This window comes from Toxorhynchites rutilus, chromosome 1, assembly GCF_029784135.1.
Source record: "Toxorhynchites rutilus septentrionalis strain SRP chromosome 1, ASM2978413v1, whole genome shotgun sequence".
Lineage (NCBI taxonomy): Eukaryota > Metazoa > Arthropoda > Insecta > Diptera > Culicidae > Toxorhynchites > Toxorhynchites rutilus.
In genome coordinates, this window is record NC_073744.1 from 149,302,250 (window position 1) to 149,328,134 (window position 25,885).

The window sequence follows — 25,885 nt, forward strand, 5'->3', positions numbered from 1 at the left end:
TCGATATCGGACAGTCTGACAGTTGTGCGATGGACTTCGTGAGTTTCGTCCGAGGGGTGCATCGATGGTGAAGAATTCAAAGTGTCGATAATGAAGATATTAGTTTGGGATCGAGCAAGCTATTCGTGTTGATGGTATCGAACTTTGTGAATTCAATCTGTGATAATGGATTTTCAGGTGGAATAAACTCATTTTTAAACTCTTTCGTAGGAACTTGCACCGGAGCGCAATATTTACTATGAATTATTTTTTCGCAATGAAATGTATTCTAAGGTTAATGTTATGGGGGCAAAATCCCCATCTCACTAGGATAAGGAACCGACGCGGCCCAAAGCCGCCATGGTGAAGCAATTCGAGTTTGCCGCCGACTCGCCAAGCAAACCTATTTTCCACCGATTGCTCGGTTAGTTTGAGGCTAGGTGCAAATTTAGACGCGTATAGCGCGAGTAACTTGGTGCGACATAGCGTCTGTTTTTGTGGGATGAATTTTGTAAACAGTCAAGTAGTTGGATTCTGAGGTCATTTCAGCTTCCTATTTAAAGCAGCACTTTTGACGTGGGACTACGACTCACCGGAGCTAGGTAGTGCGGACTGAATCAAAACGGCTGTCAAAAAAGATCCAATTGAAATGTCAAAAGAGATCCAACGATCAGGAGTGTTATTTTTCTTATGATAATCAACACTATGAAAGAGGTATTGTTGTCAGGGGCAAAAATAATTCAAATAATAAAATGAACGAACTACATTTTTCCGTCAATTGTTTAATTAACCATTGCATCGCGGAAAGAGCATCTCAGCCTTTCACTGAGCTACGCCTTTTTAATGTCCCCTCTCTTTGACATAACGTTTTTCCGAACGAAATAAAAACAAACGAAGTCAGAGTCACGTAAATGTTTACTCCTGCGATTCGAAAATATTCGATAAAAAGTGGAAGGAAGAGATGCCAGATGATTTAAAAAAAAAGTCTGTAAAAACATGTGAATGTCTGTTAAAAATGTGGAAAAGTCTGTAAAAGTGTGCAGATCTATAGAAATGTCTTTTAACGTTAATTTTCACATATTCATTAATACATTGACCATCGTGATGTACGTAAGATTGTATTTTGTATATATATACAGCCATTCCATGCCAAACCAATATAGTGGTTCTCAGATCTTCGTCAAAAGTGGTAATTTTGCTCTTTATCGCAAAACATTAGACTCTTATTTTTTTTTATTTTTTCATTGGGGTGCCCATTTCCATTTTAAGGTGATCCAAAAAATAATTTTTTTCCACTTTTTCCCAAAATGACTTTTTTCAAAAATTTATAACTTTCGAACCACTTAACCGATTTAGATGATCGACATATCAAATTGAAGCCAATGAGCTTTAATTGAGAAATATTGAACTTGCAGATAATATTGATCCTATTTTTGTAATTATTGATTGTAGTCGTTTTTTAATGTTTTCATGGCTTTGGACTAGGGGGCGCTATATTTTTTTTTATTTTTTCTTGAAAGCTGAGAATTTTTTACATAAAATATCTCGATATCAGAGATGCTATTTTTTCGTTTTTGAAATATGATTTTTCAAAACTAATCGATGGTTCGAAAAACAAATTTTCCCCATTTTTTCCACTACAAAAACATAACCCTTGAACTATTGGACCAACTCATATCACCGACATACCAAATTGAAGCTTACGAGCTATTTTTCTTTGGAAAAATGTTACTTTTGTGAAAAAAATTAATTCTTGTTTTTGTAATTATTGATTGAGTTAGTTTTTCATAGTTTTCTCGTTTAAAGATAGGAGCGCTATATTTTTTTATATTTTTTATGGAAAGCTGAGGATTATTTACCTAACATATCTCGATATCAGAGATGTTATAGTTATCGTTTTTAAGTTATAAATTTGTAAATTTAACATGTTTTAAGTCTTCGATCAATATTCATATGTGACTAAACTAGAACTATGCTACTAGAATCCTTCCCGCAAGTGTGATACTTTTTCAAATTTTGCTTATTGGCTTCAATGCAGAAAGTTATTTTTGGACAAAGGGGGAAAAATGATTTTTCGAACAACCGGATTACTTTGAAACATCATATCTAAAAAAACAAAAAAATAGCATCTCTGATATCGAGATATGGTATGCAAAAATTCCTCAGCTTTCAAGAAAAAATATAAAAATATAGCGCCCTCTAGTCCAAAGTCATAAAAAAAATAAAAAACGACTACGATCAATAATTACTAAAATATAATTATTTTTTCGCAAATTAAATATTTTTTTTAATAAAAGGCTAAGTCATTAGTTTCAATTTTATATGTCGATCATCTAAATCGATTCAGTGATTCAAAAGTTATTAATTTTCATTTGTCATTTTTGGGAAAAAGTGGAAAAAATTGATTTTTCGGACCACTTAATAACTTATGTGTTGTAAGTGTGTTTAAATGTTTCAACGATCTACACATACATACGCGTTGTTAATTTTTATAGAAATCAGTTTTTCTTCGTTGATATATTGGACATCCACCAAGGCTTGCGGTCTTGTCGTTGATGAAATTTATAAGAAAATACAGTGTATATTTTCCATCCGCCATGCAAGGCTATACAAGTTTTAGATCCCCACACGGCCATGAACCATGTCTGTAGTAACAATATCGAACAGTAACCCATATTTCGTCATAAGCAGACCCGAAAGCGAATGTAAATTGTTGAGAATAGGATGAAAATTTTTATTCGATTTTGTTTTAATACTTAGAAGACATAGTCCTGACCCTAGCTTAACTATTTTTCAATTCAGAGACAATTTTCGTTCAAGATTTTTCGTTACCTGCAGAGAATGCAATTTTTCATTAATTGTGAATAACCGTATCCTCTCTTTCGTCTGCAATGATGTCAGGGCAAAAGTACTTATATGTATGAGTTCCAAACTTCATACACACCAGATGGGCCAACCAGAAAGACTGCCGGGCCGCAGGTTGAGTATCGCTGGTCTAACGTCATGTGTATTGATATAAACTAAATATAATAACTTTTCTGTATTAAAACTATGGAAAAATGTCATATGGTGAGTCAAATATCTTTGATGTGATGAATAGAGCCCTTTTATTTTTCAAAAACCTGTGAAATATTGTTATATCCAAAAAGTCTACAACAAAAATAAAAAGTGTTTTACAGATATGTCTGTAAATTTACAAACATATTTGTAATTCTGGCATCTCTGGTGGTCTAAGAATTTATTGCAAGAAATCGCTTGAAAACATGCATGAATTTGCTTGAAAATGAAGTGGATTGAGTCCGCACCACTTAGCACCGGAGTATACGGGGGTGAAATGAAAACTTAAACACAGAACATGCACGAAAAAATGATAGATTCCGAATTCTTATAACTCGAACGTTGCTTAATAGATCGGAAAGATGTTTGCATCAATTAATATGAAACATTTCTATGCATCTATCACAATCAAAAATATGTTATTTTTCATTAGATCAACAGTTGAATAACTGTAAAGCGTTTTCTAATCGTCATAACTGCCAAGTTTTGATTGACCCGATTTACGGTTTCCTCAACACAGACTTCTAAATCAATGTACGTGTGGGAATCCTCTTTGCAAATATACATGTAAGTAGTGAGTATTTTTGTTCCCACCGAGCTGTGTTTCCCTGACACGAACTACAGAATTGATGTGTCTGGGGGAATCCTCAGAACCCAACAATCAAGTAAATTTACAATATTATCCACAAAAACAGACGCTATTTCGCGCCAAGTTACTCGCGCTATACGCGTCTCAATTTGGCGGCTTTGGGTTTCAAAATCAATGTGCCTGGGAAATGGAAACAGAATATGTTGCACATTGTCCGTTCTATGGTTTAAATTTTAAGTATCATTTACAATTGGACGGTTAGTTAGCTAGCAACCAGTTGCCGACAGCGGCGATGGTGTCCATCATCAGCATCAAGATATTTCCGCCGAATGAAAAGTGGAGGAAGGAAGTAAGAAGGTCCCACGTGTCTCCAGTTATGTCCACGACATTACCCACTCGTCTTTTTACGAGGGGTTATTAAATTCATGAAAAACCATACTAATCATCTCTTCAACTTTTCCGAATTTCAAAACAAACCACAAATAAATTGTACTGGTGAAATAGTTTACAAGAAAATGGTTCGATTTTGAATTTTACGCTAGGACTACAATATTTTTCCTACAATTTTTTGTAATTATAACATATATAGCATTCCAGAAAATTAATGGCTTTCCAAACGAGTTTCCTGTTGAGGACGCTGAATTCCATTATTTTAACATGATATTGACGGCATTGAAAATTCCGAGGTAAACGATGAATCTTCCGAAATAGTAAGAAAATATATCTTTACTATCTAAGGGTGGGTTTAGACTAGTGGTATATTCGTGTGAAGAAATATAATGAGAAATATAGAAATCGCGTCAACCGTTTACACTAGCGCGAACTTATATAATGCATATATTCATGTTTTTGGTGAATTAATTCACCTGAAGTAGAACTGCATTCAACTTCAGTGATTTCTCACCAGTGAGAAATTCACCAGCGTTTACATATGCCTGAATTTATTATATTCATCCTATACATTTATACCTCGGAGAAGTGTATCATATATATTCTCGCCCGTTTACATCTATTTTCGGGTGAATAAATCCATCTATAGTTATAGATCTCCCTAATGTAAACCCGCTATAACTATAAATCTCAGAAAGCCTGTGATACCAAGACTCTATCGTATTCTTAAGATTCGGTCGATGATCCAGCTTCAAATGATGGATTCATAGAAACTCACGAAAGCACGTCAAAAAGTATTGACTCCAGATTGATTTCATCATCACGTTTTAAAACTTTCCGTTGCAATCAAAGCATACACATAATGGAAAATGGTGAGCAACTACTGCACTTCAAACAGCAAGACAAATCAGGAACGCCAGCCACTCAAGAAATTTTCGACTGTATCGTTCATTTGAGAGCAATGCACTCGCACTACACTACATTACATCCATGCCCAACTGGAAGATGGGCGTTCAAAGGTAATGACGAAAGCTCCGTCGAATTGATAACTTAACCTGTTTTGAGCTGTGCACATTGAATTTACCGCATATACGGAATTTGAGTTTTGTGTAAATTTGGAAACTGTTTTGTGCAGTCATATAAGATAAATTTAGTGAGTGCGGCTTGAACAGCACTCAATAGTGGCGTATTATTACTCTATTTCAAGTTTCTCTTCAAATATGTATCATTCAATCCAAAAATAACTTCGATTGGACTGTAAAATGGAGAGTAAGGCGTTTAGAAGAGAGAATTTATTCCAAAGAAGCGCAAATACTATATGATAATAAATTTCGTCCTATAAGCTGTAGTAGCAGCCCTATAAGTAGAAGCAAGGCGCCTCTATATATACCATTGTTATATATACATTGATATAAGCGCCTTGAGTAGAAGTAGGAGCCGTAAAAACCATGATACTTTGTGTTGATGCCAGACCGACTATGCCGACGGTTTTAACGAATTGAATTTCTCATGCTATTTTTTATCTTTTGCTGAAATATCTTTACCGCGATTGGATCTCATTATTAGTCCTTTATTGCGTTTTCCTCGGTGGCTGTGCTGTACTATCACCCTTATCATAGTTTTCGAACGAACGGGATACGTACGCAAATCCCATCCTTGTTTTCGTACGAGCCATTCGTCGTATTTTCAATTTACAGTCGTACTAGATCAAGTTATTGGTGTACTACATTATCGACATCGTTGACAGTCAGGAGGTGTTTACGTATCGAACGTGTTTAATTTATGATACAGAGTTATCTGAACGTTTGAGTTTATTTGTGTGGTTTTGATTTGTGCAGCTTAATAAAAACGAGATATAAAACTGGTAAGATTTCTTAAAACATGTCCGGACGATTTGTACTCTGAATAATATGATTGTTCGAAATTGTTGAACGCAGATAATCTTACGCTAGAGGAATAAGATCCGGCTATTCCAAATTGCGGATTGCCGGCTATCATACTATCGGACATGCAACACGTGTGTATCCGCCCCATTCGACGACTAGTAAGCTATTGGCATTGAAAAAATCCCTGCTATGCAACCGCCGTCCGGTAGCAGTAGATGACTCTATGTGTAAAAATTTGCAGCAAGGTTCCGTCGCAATTACGAGTTCAGCAACCGGAACCAACATGTTACTGTGAAAAACTTCATAAGTGCAGATGAACAACGACACCAAGATACAGCAAACGAGAAAGAGCCATAATGGGTGTTGGCAGGACATACCTCTCGCCTGGGCACAATCGAACTTTGTGGATTCGATGAAGATACTTCAATCAAGGCCTCGCCAATCGATTAGTCGCCGAATGCTCATAAAAAAACAACGTTGAGAATGCAACTGATCCACCACAAATGCAACAACAGCACAAACCAACCCAACAGCCGCGTTATCCATCCCAACGTGAGCTTCAGTTCCATACCCAATCCATAATGCAGAACGCTTTACTCCGTAAAAATCTGCAGAATCAACGCAAGGCGCTTTGTGATCAGAACAGTCGAATTGCTGCCGCTACCGCTGTGATTAACAACGGTGAACCAAATACAGTTTGGCAGCAATTCGTACAATCGATTCGTCTAAACATGCAACGAAGTTTTTTGGTTCTTAGTTAAACTGCTAACCGGCCGGTGACAAATATCCTAATGGTACATATTTCTCTGCAAAGCCGACTGCAGGAGCAACTACTCTCCGTCACGCAAAAATTGTGTCAACAGAAACGTGGTCCCATGAGCGCTAGAACTTCTTAGGAAACATCGAATTCTACAGATCAATTCTTACATGTTACGAGAGAACTGGATTCTTACAATGCATTTACCAGTGCAGAAATGGTTATATTTGCAACATTCAAATTTAATGATGTTTTGTACTATATATTACCGTTCCTCATGATTGTATTTTTATATGTTTGTGGTTTTTCTTAATAACGTGCTTCGTTCCATCATTGTTATATTTTTTATGCAAGCGGAATTTCAATATAAATTCTCACTATCTAATTTATATTCTGCAAAATTGCACCGATTGATTTGTCGTTAGGTTTTCCCATCAAGTTTATTATTATAAGACGATTGTAAATTATAGAAACGAATGTTAATTTTTTTTCGCTTTGTTATTTTTTGACACTACAATCGCTAAATATTTTCTGCAAAACCAAGCGTTAGCATCTTGTATATTGCCTAAAAACTGCCTTACGGAGGTCGGCGCTCGTCGAAAAATTCCTCCGGAAGCCTGTTGGACGGTACCCGGAACAGACGTGCTCACTTCGATTCTGGATACAACACAAGTGATGGAGGTTTCGATAGTAAGCGTTAGTCTCAGGAGGGTCCGGACGATAGTGGTGGCACCTATTCGCCCAAATGGTCGCCCATTCCAATCCACATATGCTTTAGTGGGAAACCACCACCAGCTTCAGTTGCACCAACAGCAGCAACATTTTCCTGTTGTCATCTGCGGGTAGTTGTACCCAGGTCTTTCAGTTCTGCTCAGTGATGAAAGCCACGGTGGTGGTGGCATAATACGTTCGCTTGAGGAAGAGTTCAAGAAAGGCATCGCGCTGCAGGATCAGCTTGAGCGAAAGAAGCTGTCGAATATGAATAAGTAATATGATCGCATTCCAAGATCAACTAACCTATTTATTAATTCGTAGGGTCGATATTTCTTCAGAATATGATTTGACACTTAAAAGTGTCAAGTCCGATGAGAAAATACGAACGCTAGGAAATATCCAACCTTATAGGTATACCTGATCACTTTGAATGAAATATAAATTGTATCCCATAACATATTTTAATATTCCTCCAATACAATATTCATTCGAATTCGAATTAAAATATTTTCTATTCGAATATTCGAATTAAAATAATGTGTAGTAAACAATACGTTCACTGAAATTTCTTTATTACCCTACAAACATGACATTATTTTTCGCGACCATTGCTGAAATTCATGAGCTTGCTCGATCTTCGTCCAGCAGTCAGTTCGAACATCTCTTTGAATGAGTTGATTTATTAATCAACTTTTTTAGAAAAAATTGTAACTTCTCGTTTTGTCAACCAGAAAACAACTGATAGCATCCATTCAATAATAATGATCAACACTGGACATCCTGATGTATCCATGTTAGGTCTTCTATAATCTTGATTATATCATGTACCGGCGCTTCCTTCTTAGTTCCATCCACGTCGATCTGTAATTTTCAACAGATTTGATTGTGTCAGTCAAATTTCCCTGTAATATTCGAAGAAATTCATAATTCATAATAATCGGGTGGTATTTGTGTGACCAGACCAATTGCATCGCTGACTATGCCAAATAGCACACAACCCGTTGTCGCCGTCGTTCGCTCACCAAAGTTTTGCATCACGAGCGAACCGTGGCGGAATACATTGACCATATCACCGAGATCGCATTGAGCAACCTTTGGTACTTGCTATCGTTCGTCGTCCGTTGCTGCGGCCCTTCAAATAAAAACAAAAATTGTTCGTATTATAAACAGAGCTACGGAAATCTTACTTACATCTTTTAGGCAAACAAATAGATTGTTCTGTTATCCGCCCGAGGAAATCACTGTCATCCAATTTGGTTAATAGTCGCGAGCGATCTCCTCAAAATTACCTCCAGCGTGACAGATCGCATCAAATCACCCACCAAAAAGAAATCGCCTGTAAAAAAACCATTACTCTGAGGAATCCAAGTTATTAATCTTGTTTACCCTTGGTTTTACAATATAATGCCAACACGTTAATGAAATGGTTACAATCGTACAGTTGAATTGATGCTAGCTAATACACGACGGTTAAACTCAGTGAGAGAATAGCACGCGCCCTTGAAGGGAATCGCTAACTTGAGTGAGGGCTCCATCCGCGTAGTGATAGATGATAATCCTTCCTACTTTGGGTTCCGGTTCCACTTGATGTACCAGTGCTGTGCCGACGATGCAATAAGTATTCGAGTCGTTACCCAACTTCGCCGAAATCAGTGACATAGTATACTCCGTTTGCATGAATTGATGTGCATGTAGCAACTCGAACGTATTCTGATCGATGATAAGTAGATTGTGAATTTCAACTTCTTGGCCAAACTCGGCACTGCTGGCTCCTGGCTTAAGCATTGCCATGCTGCTCGAGTAAGTTACATTTGTCGTCTGAGTCACGTGCTCTGTCTCGAAGGAGTCAGACCACTGAAGATCCATTCGCACCGTTATAACACCAAACTATTGAGAAGCTTCCTGTTCCTATTTGTACCGTTCGAATGTGCAGCTTTTGAATTTCATTAATTGTACCAAGAATAACTGAATATTCGGTTCCAAGAGCCGAACTGTCCGGATACGTTCCGGCATTAAGTGAGCACATATGATTTACTTCCTTCAGGTTGACATTCGAGAAAACCGCTGCCGAATGGTTCCGAACGGATGGAGCTTTCGTTCAAGGGTGAATGTGACAGTGCTGAGGGAGGGAAAAGAAGGTTATTATTGTGAACATGTGCAATTGGCCGTTTCATACCTCTAGTGCTCCGACTTGCCTGCTTCAATTTTGATATAATAAATGTCGCATGCAGTTACACACGCAAGCTGACATGAATTTCACGCGACTACACTAATGCATTTATCATCCGGCGGATTCCATTCACATATCATCGATTTGTTGTCACATTGGATCAATCGTGCTGTTATGAATTAACCCGAATAACTTGGTCATAATCGACATTCGCACAGTAAAATGTTTGCGGATCACTCAGAAAACCGGGAATTTCCGTTTTTTACCGACAAAAACTGTACACAATGTAGGAATCTCAAATGAAAACAAAACAGAAGTGAAAAAATAAAAAAACATCTCTCATCGATGTCGATAAAACAGTTTACCAAACAAATCTAGTACACAGAAATACGGCCGTAAATGAGGATAGCTTTTTCTTTGACGACGTATCGTATCCGACGAATCAATATACGGATACGGCCGTAAATGAGAATAAGCGTAAGAACACACTGGACGGCTTCCCCGCGCGGATTTTGCAATGACAGACCGCCGTGGGGCCTCGATAATGGAATGTGAATGAGATAAAACACACAAGGCGGAGCGGGTACGGCCGGTTCTAAAGTCACTGTTGTAAGGTTCCTCATTCTCTGCGGTGGCTCGATGGAGATGATGCGCCGCAACGGTTTTGTGATAGTATTAGGGCGATTACACATTATCCGGTTTCCGCCGGACCGGTTAGAATCCCAAATGGCAAATTTCGACCGTACCAACCTCTACACGGCGCCGTGATGCAGCCGTCTACTGCGACTACAATGTCCGGTGACCGGACAAGCATTATTCGCGATGACTGTAGTATAGTATCGACGTCTTGTGGAGACATCAGTTTGGGAAAGCAAATCATCCTCTATAAGATTATTAGACCTCAAGACAGTTTTAAGTTGCTCAATTTTTTAATGAAAATCTTGACTTCATGTTGTTTTATTACTTCAAACACGTAGTACTGACTCTTACTTAACTATTTTTGTATAATTTTCTTGATATTTTCACTAAAACTCATCATTATAATATAAAATCATTATTAAACACAATTCTTGCTCAGGGGTTTTTCCCTACTTGTAAAAGAACGTGTTATTTTATTACATAAACAACATATTTCATCAGAAAATAATAATTCTCATTCATAATTTTTATTTTGTATATGAGTTTACTGCACCTGAAAATCCATTATAACTATCATTTCCCAAAAGCGGAGCACAAAGCTCTATGCCATCAACACGAATTGACAGTTGTTTGTCATGTCTGTTAGTATTAGTACAATTCAGGCAATTTTTCTTCCCATGTAATAGTATGTGTGCACTATTGACGTTTGTTTGTTGATTTTGAAAGCAGTTGATAATTTGCAGGTGATATGGATGCTGAAATTTTTATTTCACTTCTTCAGCAACTACCAGTGCTGTGGAACTAATTATGTGATGCAAATTTCTGCTCAAAGAGAAGCGAGTTATTTAATTAACCTCTATTTTCTTGTTCACAGGCAACATTCCTTATTTGAAATTATTGCTGAACGAGTTCGAGGATGTCAAACAAATCTCCGACTGGTTCATCGGGGGCGGATTTTGAGCGACTTCATCGAGCTGAATGAGGAGGTCATTTTTTGTTATTTTGAACACACTAAAAATAATTCTCTCGTCTAATATTTTTTGGGTATTCCAGTTTGACCTGACCCGGGACGCGATCGACGACGAGACCGAGGCACTCAAGCCTGTCCGATATGTGCTCTGTGGTCAAAATGTTCCCATGCTCGACGCTAAAGCATCGGTTCTGTCAGAGTCAGAATGAAATTCCAGCTTATCTGATTCGGTTATTCTTTGCTCCGGATCCGCGTATTGATAGCTGTGATGCGAATTGGGCTCGAGAAGCTGCCCCTGCCCCAGGAGTACGTGCTCGAGGGATTGCGGCATATGTTGAGCGCGTTCTTGGACGATGATCAGCGGAAGCAGCAATGGAATAGTGTTTGAACGAATTATGATGTTATTGATGATGATGATGTTGATGTTATCGTAAATTTTTTTACTGTAGTAGTGAAATAAAAAACACTCTAGAATGAATGGATGTGCATATATTCTCTTGTAGGCAAATTCCAAAATAATCACAGGAAGTGAACACATTATACATATAAATAAATAGTGCCCCTAGCTTGTTACGGAATTGGTTCATCAAATTGCACTTTTATCTAACCGTGTTTCTGAGGCTGTTGAAAAAATATGTGGCAACAGAGCGTGTGAAATAAATCATACTATTCGTGTATGTTTGGAAACAAAATAATTATGCGTATGAATGAGTAAATCGCAACTGGACTAAAGTTTGTTCTTTGTTTTTGTATACGTATTCTGAAGTGGGGCGGAAGTATTCACGATAGGTACGGTAAGAACGCCGTTATGATGCAGGATGTGCGTAATGTCTGTGAGGCCTGGTCTCACTTTGATCATGCTCATGGTGTGCTACACTCCAAAATTCGGCCTTATGTGCTCTCCAAGGAACATACATATGAGAACGCTCGTGGTTGCCGCAGCAGCTGTGGGTTTAAGATTTTCCGTCTGCAGTCAGCTGCATGTAACCGGAATTTTTGAAGCAATGTTTACCTGTCAAATCCACATATAAATAAATGCATGTATTTGTTTGTGTGAGATGTACGGTTTTGTGTAGCGCGAGGTCTCTTTCACATTGTTGTCCGGTTTTCCGGCCAAACCCAGCGGCGCTTCTTGAAACCGGTCCGGCAGAAACCGGATAATGTGTAATCGCCCTTAGTGTTTATGCGGTGCACATGAAGCAAGGTAATAGTTAATGTACTATCGGTGAGCCAATACGTGAAAATCACTCTGCGGTCATGTAGCTGCGGATTCTCGAATACTACCCAAATTATCGAGAAATGCAATATTTCAGACGTGTGCGATCAACTTCTTTCTCCCTCTCGCTCAGGTAAACATCCCTCTTCCGTTTTCCACCATTCTGTCTTTATATACCTTCCCTCTAATCCGCTTACTGTCCAAACAGTTGTACCTTGTACCATAGACTCGTCTTGCATCCGTCTATAAAAATATGATAATGGCCGCTAGTGAAGCCGTCGAAAGCCGCTGAATGTGTTTTTCATCGAGCTCCTGCTGCGACTTGTCATTGCGAGAATCGCGCGGGAGAGCCGTCTAGTGTGTTTCCACGCTAAGGGTGTATATCTGTCCTCTCAAGGATTTTGGTCAATTTACATAGATTTAATTCAATTTTGCCTATTTATAAATTACGGCGTGGTCAGTATAAAAACACCTCAATGATGTACTAGAATGATATCAATTGTGATGTCTTGATGTCTTTCGCGCCGAATCCTCGCATGTATCCTTCTTGCATTTGTTTTGAGATTAAAGCAGTATCAATCCTCGTTTACTCCGTATCATTTCTTACGATTAACAAAAAATAAATCAAATCATTTTATTTAAAATGTCAGCCCTGGAGGAAATCACCAACAATTCTATTTCGGCCAGCTCACAGCAGAAATTCATCGAAAAGGCAAATCGTCAAGTAAATCCTATGGTGGATTTGCCACAGTTTCTGAAATACGACCAGTGCGACTGTGAAATTGAAGTCTACTGTCGAAGGAAGGCCGATATGGATCCAAAAATCCTTAAGTGGGCATTCAAATTGGCCGAGAAAAATGTGGGTCCGCAGTACAAAAGCTGTAGCCTGGGATGGCAGCCAAAGGTAAAACAGTCGGATTTGAACAAGACGTGGGCTCGATATCTGGTGGCGTTGGATCGCAAGACAAAGAAACCTGTTGCGTATACAATGTTCCGCTTCGATTTGGACTACGGGAGAAGCGTGTTGTACTGTTATGAAATGCAGGTTGAAACTGAGTTCCAGCGGAAGGGCCTAGGAGGCTTCATGATGCGGGCATTGGAAGCGATGGCGCGATTTTACAGTATGGAACGGGTTGTGTTAACCGTGTTGAAGAACAATGAGGATGGAATGAGGTTCTACCGGAATTTAGGGTAATATATCAGACATGAATAATAACAAATTTATTAATTTATTTCCTTTTGTAGATATGATATTGACGAGACATCACCGGATAAAGCCGACAATGCTGCATACGAAATAATGAGCAAATGCATGTCCTAGCTTTAATGTTTTTGTATTTGATTCTGACTGATTATTAACACTTATTGTAATATAACATTAATTTCGAACGTTCAATATTTGCTGACAGCTTCTTCGAGAAATTTGGCCAGTTTCACATCACGTTCGCTCAATCCACTACAATCGTGGGTGGCCAAGGTCACCTGCACCTTGTTGTATACATTGAACCACTCCGGATGGTGATCCATTTTGTCAGCCAGAAGTGCCACACGAGTCATGAAACCGAAAGCCTCATTGAAATTTTTGAACAGATATTCCTTGTAGATGGCATCGCGATCCTTAACCATGGTCCATCCGGCATCGAACAGTGGTTGCAACTGTTCTTTGCGCTGTTCCTCGGTTAGCTTTACGAGCTGTAATCATAGAAAAGGTAAATATTTAATTGGAAAATTGTGTAATTTGAGGTCGAGGGCGGAAAATTAAATCGAATCACTTTCTATTTTGCTATTGATGCAGACAGGTTTTTAAGGCTTCTGAACCATGAAATTAAGTCTATTAAAATTGAAACCTACGAAATTTAAAGTTTATGCTATTCACAACAATCCGCAAAAACCGATATTAACAAATTGGTCGAAAGGCCACTTGTTGCTTACCATTTTTCGTTTGTTGCTTGTTGTTCGTGACCCTTGAGTTGAGATTACTGATTGTGGTGACCCTAGGCTAGTAGCACCACTGCTGACACTATACTGTCGACGTGTTTCGATCGCGAATGATCGAGATGAAGGTATTCGAACTGGATTGGGGCCGCAGTGAGACGCGAAAATACAATGGGGATTTTTGCTGTTGCAGATATCAGTTGCTCCCATGGAATGCGTTCGTGTTAGTGATATCATTTTTCTTTGCATTCCATCCACTGCAATCGGCAATTCTACCACTGAAACATTTTTGGAACACCACGGTTGACTGGAAATGCCTCTTGCGCTCCTTTTTTGCCATAAGAGATGTCTGTACAAATGGACATTTTATTAAACACCGATGGACGCATTCGAAATATGAATTTGTACCTTGCAAGGGATCCAGATAAAGTGATTCTACTCGCAAACATCCCTTATTTTTCTTTATAAAATATAAGTTTGTGATTTTCACCGGTTCATAACAAACCCTACCACAGTTGATCAGAAATGTCAGGTGATGTTTATACACTGAAAAGAATTGAATCTGAATCTATGTAAATAAAGCCGGGTTCAGACGGTGCGAGTAAGCATACGAGGCGGTCTAGTCAGTACTGCAGTGCAGCTACTCACACCGTCTGAACACATCATGCCAGTTAGTGTCATGTGTGATTCGGCGTGCGAGCCACTTCAAAGTTTTTTTTAATTTACTTGCACTCGCATCCCTCAAAACGTCAAAAACAGAATTTAGCGCACGAATCAGGGATGCCAAATTTTTACATTGTCTTTACATGTCTCTATTTTTAAGATATTTGAAAATATGCAATCCAACAGTTTTTTCACTTTTTCAGGTGTTATTCTCAACACTGCTCTGTACTCTCGGGGATCATCATTATAGAGTTACTTCAATATTGTATTTGTTGCTTCTTTTTTTTGCATGCAATTCCTGGCCCGAATCCTTTTTTCTTTCTGTTTTTTTCGGATAGTACCTTCAATTCAAATAAATTCAGCACAAAGTATTTTTAAACACGGCCAGCGTGTGTTTCGCTATAAAATTGCGTAATGATAAATTCAACTGAAAACTTAATACGAAAACTGCCAATAAAGAAGTCGATTTTGGATCAATCATCTGCCAAATTCGGACCTGATTGCTGTTTCTGACTTTTTGATGGACATTTGAAAAATCGCCTGGCATCTCTGGTAAACCCGTGCCGTAGTATCTAGTTTCTTGACAGCAGCTCACATTGTGTGAACGGACAAGGCGAGTCAACCATTTGTCAAGCGAGTTCACCGGGTCAGTAGCTGCTCATTGTGAAGTCAGCTACTAGCAACGTATAAATGGGCCTTAAGTTTCCGCCCCATTTTGTATTAAAGTATAAATTATATTATACATTAGGTAATTGCATTTATGAATCAATGATGTTATTTTAACTCGTATTCTGTTCTCAGCCACAAAACCTCTTTACCATTACGGTCGCATGTCTGGTCTAAGCTACCACAGCAAGGAATCATACTAAATCCTTTATTCAATCATGTCATAGTTCACACTTTTCCTAAAGGAATTTGAATGTTTAGTGACCATGTTCATGAATTAATACGGAACTTCTATGAACAATAGATAACGGTACTCGGATTATATATATGATCGCGTGGCGGGGTGTCTAGCGTCATTCATTATCATGCCGGGGTTCGGGTTCGATTCCCACTCTGGTCGGGGGATTTTTCGTCATAGAAATTTCTTCCTACTTCATGTGGTCACGCGTATTTTAGAACTTGCTTCTCAGAATAGATCCAAGGCGTGTTATTTCGCATAAGAAAACTTAATTAAGTATTGCTCATAAAAATAACGGTAGTAATACCTACGATGAGACGACGAAAGTCCTACTGTGAACGTTAGTACCACTAAAAATAACCAATAGTTATTAGCGAGGAAAGGTAAAAGTATCTCTTTCAAGGGAAACTAAGCGTAAGAACACACTGGACGGCTCTCCCGCGCGGATTTTGCAATGACAGACCGCCGCGGAGCCTCGATAATGGAATGTGTATGATATAAAACACACAAGGCGGGGCGGGTGGGTACGGTTCGAAAATCACTGTTGTACGGTTCCAAATTCGCTGCAGTGGCTCAATGGAGATGATGCGTCGCAACGGTTTCGTGAGAGTATTATAGCGAATTCGTTTTTGTTCCGTTTCAACCCCAGTGCCGTACTAACTGCTGTCAAAACGTTTTTTTATTCACTCAGTGTCGCACTAGTTCGCCCCGAAAGCTGTTAGTTTCGCACTGAGATGTTTCACGGGTTGGCACTCGGGTTCACCAATACAACTATACTGAACTGTCAAGTTCCGAGTATTGTTTTGGAAATTCGGATTCTGATTTTGAAGAGTATATTCGAGTAGACGGCATTAAGCTATGTGTGCTTTCATTGGGATGCGACAATAATGATGGATATTCAGGTGGAATAAACCTGCTTTCAAAATCAAAATTATGAATGAAAATTTACTTTAACGTATCGAATATTTATTTTATGTGATGAAATAAGAGGTTTTTTCCGATATCGCAGAAGCATATTAAACGAAAACTGTGTCTAATGATGATTTTACATTATAATAGTAATTATTTGTGGAACAAACAAGAAATGCATCGACATATGGTTAAGTGAGTGTCAGAACTACATGTGTTAGGCAATCAAACAATATGAAGTTAAAATGTTCATTCAAACTTTTATATTTTTACACTGCACTTGGCCTTTCTGATCTGATAGAGAATAATTTACCTCCCAAGCACTAATATCGCCACCAGACGTCGACACTGTACATTTGTCGTCGCAAATATAAACAAATCAGACTATACAACTCACACCAACAAACCACCGCATTCGTGAAACTGAAAACGTTTTTTTTTATTACAGAGTCAGTTTGGCACTGACTCAGTTTTAAAAACGAATTCGCTATTAGTGTTTATGCGCTTTTGAAAGGTGAAAATAAAGCAAGGCAATAATAAATGTACTCTCAGGCGAGCCTTCACGTATTGGCTCGTATTGGCCACTCTGCGGTCATGTAGCTGCGGATAATCATATTCCATCCAAATTGTCGAGAAATGCAATATTTCAGACGTTTGTGATCAAGCTCTCCCTCTCGCTCAGGTAAACATCCCCTCTTCCGTTTCCCATAATTCTGTCCTTATATACCGCCCCTCTAATCCGCTTACTGTCCAAACAGTTGTACCTTGTACCATAGACTCGTCTATAAACATATAATAATGGCAGAAAGTGAAACCGTTGAAAGCCGCTGAATGTGTTTTACATCAAGCTCCTGCTGCGACTTGTCATTGTGAAAATCGCGCGGTAGAGCCGTCTAGTGTGTTTCCACGCTAAGCTAAGGTGGAAAACGGAAGAGGGGATGTTCACCTGAGCAAGAGGGAGAGAGAAGTTGATCACAAATGTCTGAAATATTGCATTTCTCGACAATTTGGAAGGAATTCGAGGATCCGCAGCTACATGACCACAGAGTGGTTTTCAAGTATTGGCTCACCTGATAGTACATTTTTTATTGTCATGCTTTATGTGCACAAATACTCTCACAAAACCGTTGCGGCGCATCATCTCCATCGAGCCACCGCAGCGAATGAGGAACCGTACAACAGTGATTTTGGAACAGTACACACCCGCCCCGCCTTGTGTGTTTAGCGTGGAAACACACTAGACAGCTCTACCGCGCGAATTTCGCAATGCAGGAGCTTGATGTAAAACACATTCAGCGGCTTTCGACGGTTTCCCTATCAGCCATTATTATATTTTTATAGACGTATGCAAGACGAGTCTATGGAACAACTGTTTTGTCAGTAAGCTTATTAGAGGGGCGATACATAAAGACAGAATAGAAAGAATGTGGAAAACGGAAGAGGGGATATTTACCTGAGCGAGAGGGAGAGAGAAGTTGATCACAAAGTCTGAAATATTGCATTTCTCGACAATTTGAATGGAATTCGAGTATCCGCAGCCACATGATTACAGAGTGGTTTTCACGTGTTGGCTCACTGAGAGTAGAGATGTGCCATCCGCTCAAGAGCTGTTCCGAAGAATCGACTCTTTGAAGTGAGTTGACGCGGAACAGCTCGCAAAAAAAAAATCAAACAGCTCTTCAGCTCACTTTGATGATGATGCAGGAGAGAAAAGAGCTGTAGAATTGAAGAGAGTGTGTGAGCTGTAAGATTCAAATGAACTGACCGTCTCTCGCTCTGCGTGTTATGACATCAGTTCAGTTTCATTTGTTCCTTGTCTTTTCAACAGTTATATTCGCGTTGACGGAATTGGGCTTTGTTTACCAGTTTAGGGGGCGCCAAAAATAATAAGTGACTTTCAGGCAGAATGAACACGTTTTTCAAATTAAAATTATGAATGAAAATTAACATCTGTGTAATCAATTAGTATTCTATTTCAATGAAAAACACTTTGTTTGTAGGCGGTGAAAATATCTCATAAGAAAATTCTTTTTGAAGACAATTTTATATTATAATGAAATTCTCAGTAAAAATGTCGGAAATGTATAGACAAATGGTTAAATAAGATTCAGGAATACGTGTTTTAAGTAATTTAATAACACGGTGTGAAAAAATTCATGTAAATTTTAACATTTTAAAAAACTGGCTTCGTGTCTTCTAATCTGATAAAGATTACACTATCGAGTTTGGGACCCAAATTGAAAGTCGCCAGCAGACGTCGTTACTGACAACTGAGCTGAAGAGCTGTTCATAAAGAACAGCTCTTTTAGATGAACTGAGCTGATCTGAGCTGTTCATCATGATGAGCTGAATTGCACACCTCTAACTGAGAGTACATTTATTATTACAAAACCGTTGTGGCGCATCATCTCCATCGAGCCACCGCAGCGAATGAGGAACCGTACAACAGTGATGTTGGAACCGTACACACATATTATTCACATTCCATTATAGAGGCCCCGCGGCGGTCTGTCATTGCGAAATCCGCGCGGGAGAGCCGTCCAGTGTGTTCTTAAGGCTGATTTAGACGATGCCAGTCAGCGCTCTAGTTGAAGTATCCAGTGAATAGAGAACAGACACTCTGTTCAAGTTAGAGGCCAATTACTTGTTCGATACTGGTAAAAGTAACTTGAACAGAGTGTCTGTTCTCTGTTCACTGGATACTTCAACTAGAGCGCTGACTGGCATCGTCTAAATCAGCCTTTACGCTTATCTCATTCACATTCCATTATCGAGGCCCCGTGACGGCCTGTCACTGCAATATCCGCGCGGAAGAGCCGTCCAGTGTGTTCTTACGATAATTCTGATAAGTACGACACCCATATTTAAGGGGGTAGTACGCTATGGAAACTTCGGATCGGATCCAAAATTTAAAACGCGTTTTTCTCGAGACTAAGTTTTGTAAACTGGTGGAGTTCTATCTCCGGAACGGTTCATCCGATTTTGATGAAATAGTTTTTGCTAGATTCTCCAATTTGCTGTCATCGTACGTAGGATTTTTTTGATATTTTGAAAAATAAAATTTTGGTGAATGTTTTTTGGCTCGATTTTTGAGGTAAAAACGCAATTTTTTTACAAAAACTGTTACCATTTCGTCAAAAATAAATTTCTAGAAAAAATCCTACGTTCGATGACAAGAAATGTATCAAAAAATACTTAAAAAATCATTGGTTCAAGTCCACTAGAAAAACCTGTAGGACTCCCACCAGTTTACAAGGTTTTGGCTGCAAGGATTCGACAAACCGGTTGCGACTATTTAGGGGACAGTCCAATATATTTTTTGTTTGTTAAGTAATTCATACCTTATAAAACTGTGATATCAGATTAATCATAGTTGTTACACTCAATTTATCGGCAACTAAAGAATTAATAAAAACAATGTGATATCTCCACAACAGTGTTTATGTTTATTCAGCACGAAGTCACAAACTAGAATGTTCTCCCTACAAATGGCGTCCGTTCGTGTATATGTCTTTTTCGACTACCTGCTCTCGCACAGACAGGGTTGAACCCAGCAACTCGTATAACTTTTGTTAGGCACAGGGTACCACATCTCCCTTTCTCTTAAAGATCTGAATCATCGCCGTCAATCACAAAATCCACCAAACGCACGGACCGCTTACAAGTGCGCTTCGGTCTGAATGCCTCAACTGGTTTATCCACAGATGCTGTAGCTTCGGAACATTCATCCGAATCCTGATGATCACTAGACGAAATTTGTACCTCAGATGATGGGAGAACCTTTTTGAGATGAGCAGAACTTCGATGATATGCTTTTCCGGTTTCTTCATTCTGTACTGTTACACGAGGTCCTGATTTCTCGATAACAGTGTACTCAGTTGGGGAATAAGTGGGAATCAGCTTACTACCAGTAGTGACATTTTGCATCAATACCTTGTCTCCTTCCCTTATTGATGAATCTTTAGCTCCTCGGCTGTTGTTTTCTCGTAGAATAATACATTATTAGATAGTCATCCAAGCCATTCCGCCAATCCCTTTTCAACGCGTGGCTGATTTGAAGTCTTTTCAAAAGGGAGCGATTCTGCCGCTCGACCTCTCCGTTTTGCTGTGGCCAATGGCCAATAGGTATTGTAAAGTTGATATATTCCGTTTTCCTTGCAATAGTTCCCAACATCAGTACTCAAGAATTGCCTAGCGTTGTCGAGAGTTATAGTTCTTGGAAATCCCAAGCGGCGGAAAATTTTGCTAACTCTTTCAACTGTTTCTTCACCTGTTATCTTTGTCATAATTTCCACTTCTTTGAAACGACTAAAGTAATCTATTATGACCAATAGATACTCTCCAGATGATAGAGGGCCAAGGAAGTCTATCGCCACGTCAGTCCACAGTTCTGTAGGTAAAGCCCTTCTCTGCATAGGTTCAGGTTTCTGAGGTAACCCGGCCAAACGACATCCTTCACAGGTAGCTACCCAATTTGAGATCTCCCGGTCCATTCCCGGCCACCAAGCTCTTTCACGCAATCTTCTCTTCATTGCCGACTCACCGGGATGTCCTTCATGGGCTAGCTGTAAGAATCTCTTACTCAGACTAGTCGGGATCACCATTTTGTTTCCTCGAACCACGATTTCTCCAACCACACCCAATTCGCTTTGGAACGCTTCATACTGCTTCGTTTCTATTCCGCGCCATGAACCGCTACGAAGGTTGTCTCGAACTAGACTCAATTCTCGGTCCGCCATAGACGCTTCTTCGATTTCATTTACATTTATCGTTGTTGAATCCAATATCGCAAGAATCAAAAATTGATCCTTTTCTTTGTTGGGTACTTCACTAACTGGACGGTGATCAGTTAGTCTTGAGAATGGGTCGGCAATTTTGTCGAATCCTTTCCGATATTTCACGTCGAATGTAAATGATTGCAAACGGAGAACCCATCGCTCAATCCGTGGACATGGCCGTGAGGTAGGTGCAAAAATGGCCTCTAGTGGCTTATGGTCAGTCTCAAGTTCAATCCGGCGACCAACCAAATAGACGGAGAATCTTTCTACTGCACAGACCAGTGCTAACGCTTCTTTTTCTGTCTGGCAGTATCGTTATTTAGTTGATGTCAAGCTTTTGCTTGCGTAGCAAATTATACGAGGTTCAGAATCATCGCGTTGGCCTTTGAATTGCAAAAGCACTGCCCCCAATGCAACGGGTGAAGCATCTGCAACCACCCTTGTACGTAGGGAATTATCGAAAAATTTTAAATTTTTAACATCGGATATTAAACTTTTTAGATTCTCAAACGCTTGATCATGGACTTCTGTCCACTGGAATGTCGTTCCGCGACGAGTTAATTCACGCAATGACGCAGATACGGTATCAAGATCTGGCAGAAAACGTCCAACATAGGTTGCCAAGCCTAAAAAACTTCTGAGTTCTTCAACGTTATTAGGATTTCTAAAGGACAATAGTGCTTCCACTTTGCCCTCAGATGATCTTATTCCGTCGCATGAGATGTGATGTCCCAAAAACTCGAGCTGAGTTACTTTGAATAAACATTTACTCGTGTTGAGAAGTATGCTCCGACTGTTCAAAACATTTTGTACTTTCCAGAGACACCGATCATGCTCCTCTTCATCTTTCCCGAATATGACAACATCGTCAATAAAACTCACACAGTTGTCGCATTCTGCCAAAAGCTGTTCCATTATCCTTTGAAACATCTCAGGTGCGCAGGATACATCAAACATTAACCTTTTATACCTGTACATTCCGCGATGCGTTATGAAGGTCGTGACCGAACGTGATGCTTCATCCAATTCAACCTGATGGAAGGCATCTTTGACATCCAAACGAGAAAAATACGTGGCAGATTTGAATCTAGGCAGGAAATCATCAATCGTTGGCATCAAATGATATTCCCGCTTGATAGCTTTATTAGCCAACCGCATCTCGACACAAAGTCTCAAATCTCCGTTATCTTTAATGATGATTACAAGCGGGGACAACCAGTCGCTGTAGCTTCTCACTTTTTCTATTATGTCGGCCGATTCCAATTGATCAAGTTTTTCCTCAATCCTTCCACGAAGCGCTAATGGTGGTCTCCTGGCATGCTGAGCAACAGGAGTTATTGATGTATCAACAGGAATGCGTATTTTAATTCCTTTCATTTTAGGAAACGGTATACAACTGTTAATTTGGTTGACACCAGATTGCGGATTTGCAAGCCCCAACCTTAAAACATTAAGTCGTTTTGCTGTCTCCTTGCCCAGCAAAGGTTGACTACCATCCCGAATCACGTAAAATCTCGCCTCACCTTCTACATGCTGATTGTCACTGTCGATTTCGATGGTGGAGTCGAACATCTCAATCACTTCCATTGACTTAGCATCTTTCCCATAAGCGCGGAACGAGTGATCTGTTTTTTCCGTTGCATTTCGTACAGTTATTCCTTGCATCTTTAGCCGGTCACACGTACGATCGTCTATTATATTCTTGTTGCTTCCAGAATCTATGAGGACTTGGACCATAACACCGCCGATTTTTATCCAAATGAATTCGTCTCCATCTCCAATGGCAAATATGGAACTTTGTGGTTCTTCACTTTTAAATTGTTCACTTGGCTGCTCTTCTTCCACAGAAGAGACAGCTCTGACACGATGGGAATAATTCTTTGTGTTGTCTCTAACATTGCTACTGACAGCGCCTTTCCAACTGGCCGTCTTGCATTTCTTAGAAAAATGCCCAATTCGTTTGCAAAGTGAACACTCTTTATCGCGGGCCGGACATCTACGGTCGTTCCCCATGTGACCTTTCCGACCACATCTAAAACATTCAGTACTTCGGTTATACGTAGTGGAACCCGAACTAACATGCAATCGATTCAAATCTGCTGAGTTTGCCATTGGCAGTCCGGAAGGGCCTGCTGCTGTCATCTGACTATTCTGGTACTTGACTGACTGGTGCGAAACAAGAATTTTAAATACATCGTCTAACGTAAGCTTATCCTGTTGTAAGAGTTTCTCACGAAGGTCAGGCGGCGCAAGTAGAGTAATTCTATCTATAACACAAATATCGCGACTCTCTTGTTGAGACGATCCGAAATTGCATTTATATGCCTGTTCACGAACCCTAAGCATGAACTTCTCCAAGTTTTCACCCGCTTCTGGTTTAAGAGTCCAGAAAATATTACGCTCCATAGAACCATGGTGTTTGGGTGCGAAGTATTCATCCAGCTTTTCAGTGCTACTTTGTACGGGTCGATATTTCGAGTAGAATCCTCAATTACGTCAGCATCTTGGAGCGTTTGGAATACATCCTGCACATCCGGCCCACCTTTGGCCAAAAGCAGATACTTAAGCTTGGTTTTGTTATTCTCCTCGCTAGCCGCAACGACATATTCAAAGTTTCGTTTTCATCTCACCCATTGGGTCCGAATCTCACTCTGGGGAAGAGTTTTGAAAGTAAATTGTGGTATGTCCCACTTATCCATGATCCTAGAAGTAAAGACCTCAATTTAAGTATTGCACAAACATATTATTGTAAGCATAGCACTAAAACATTATTGGTCAGAAACACATAGGAAGCTTTTTTTGCTTTTTTGAATACTTTCAAAAAAAGATAACCTCAATTTTTTCACATGCTTTGATTTTCATCCACAATTGATAAACTTTTTTTTCACATTCAGCGGCATTGAAACCAACGGCATTGAAGACAACGGAATTAAATTCACTGTTCTCCGGCATTGAAGCCAACGGAATTTAATCCTCCTTTCTTCGGTATATAAGCATCTTCTCATACTTGCATCAAAGCCTACGGCATTTAAGCCTCTTCTTTTTCTGGTATAACTGCCACGGCATTTAAGCCAAGTTCCCAGAATTGGAATTATTTTCTATGGTACTTTTGTGAGACGAAACGTTAAATCCCCTCATACCTTTTAACTATGCGCACTAACGATGCTACATCCAAATTTCCAGAATCCGAACAACACTATCGAGCGAAAAAAAATGAATTCTAGCTCCCGGATGATAACACCTATCCGATCCTCGTCACCACTGTTACACTCCGAGGGACTCAGTTTTTCGACAACTAAAGAATTAATAAAAACAATGTGATATCTCCCCAACAGTGTTTATGTTTATTTAGCACGAAGTCACAAACTTGAATGTTCTCCCTACAAATGGCGTCCGTTCGTGTATATGTCTTTTTCGACTACCTGCTCTCGCACAGACAGGGTTGAACTCAGCAACTCGTATAACTTTCGTTAGGTACAGAGTACCACAATAGTAATTTATGTTCTCGTTAAAAAAATCGCGAAAATCACATACTTTTTATGATGTTTATAGTGTGCTACCCCCTTAATACGACCGCAAAGGTTTTAGTTCTAAAATTGTTCAAAGAGAGCTGATAATGTGACAGGCGATGATTATTCAACTTGTATTATCTTCATATACAACATAATGTTATTGACGTAGGACAACATCTTTCATTTCTGTACTGGGCTGAGTGTTCAAAGTTTCGAAAACGAGAGCGTTACGTTGGGGGTGCAGGGTTTTGAGTATTAATATCTTTACGGGCTTAACGAAGTGGTACGATAATCACTTTATTCGAAATATAAAAAGTCTAAGAGTTATATGCTTGTTTATTTTTCTCCCGTAAGCTTGTATCAATAGCTTGAAAATTGCTTTGAAAACAGGCTATTGAACACAAATCTGTATATAAACTGGGGAACGCTTGTAAATCCATTTAGTTGTGATTGTTCTCCTCCAATCCAGTTTATATTTTGCCGCAGGACTGAACGGAAACTTTAGCGAAAACGAATTATCGAAGATAATTCGATTCAGATTGCGTACAAATGGTGCCATTTGCTATGGATGCGATAACAGAGAATGCGAATTGTTTGATATGGGGTAGATAATATTTCACAATATCAAAGAAACAGCATTGTTTGATGAAAGTAGCAGTTCTGTTATCGAATGTTCACGAGTATCACAATCGATCTAATATTTCAGTTATCGAGGAGGGGGTATTATTTGCACTGGGTATTTTCGAGGAGGAATTGATCCCTCTAAAAGGATTTTAATAATTATTTTCCCGATGAACGAATTGATAATCCATTTATT

General features: G+C 39.2%; 2 protein-coding genes across 2 annotated transcripts; one reads left to right on the forward strand and one right to left on the reverse strand.

Moving 5' to 3' along the window:
* The first annotated feature begins 12,879 nt into the window (after positions 1 to 12,879).
* On the forward strand, positions 12,880 to 13,763 carry LOC129775668 (N-alpha-acetyltransferase 40). The gene is made up of 2 exons (XM_055780666.1): positions 12,880 to 13,558; positions 13,613 to 13,763. Exons 1-2 carry the CDS (start codon positions 13,011 to 13,013, stop codon positions 13,686 to 13,688), a joined length of 624 nt encoding a protein of 207 aa, XP_055636641.1. The 5' UTR covers positions 12,880 to 13,010; the 3' UTR covers positions 13,689 to 13,763.
* On the reverse strand, positions 13,578 to 14,835 carry LOC129775660 (pterin-4-alpha-carbinolamine dehydratase). Its single transcript, XM_055780653.1, has 3 exons — positions 14,711 to 14,835; positions 14,300 to 14,651; positions 13,578 to 14,059 (listed from the first exon to the last, which is right to left on the reverse strand). Exons 1-3 carry the CDS (start codon positions 14,749 to 14,751, stop codon positions 13,760 to 13,762), a joined length of 693 nt encoding a protein of 230 aa, XP_055636628.1. The 5' UTR covers positions 14,752 to 14,835; the 3' UTR covers positions 13,578 to 13,759.
* Between the last annotated feature and the right edge of the window lie 11,050 nt (positions 14,836 to 25,885).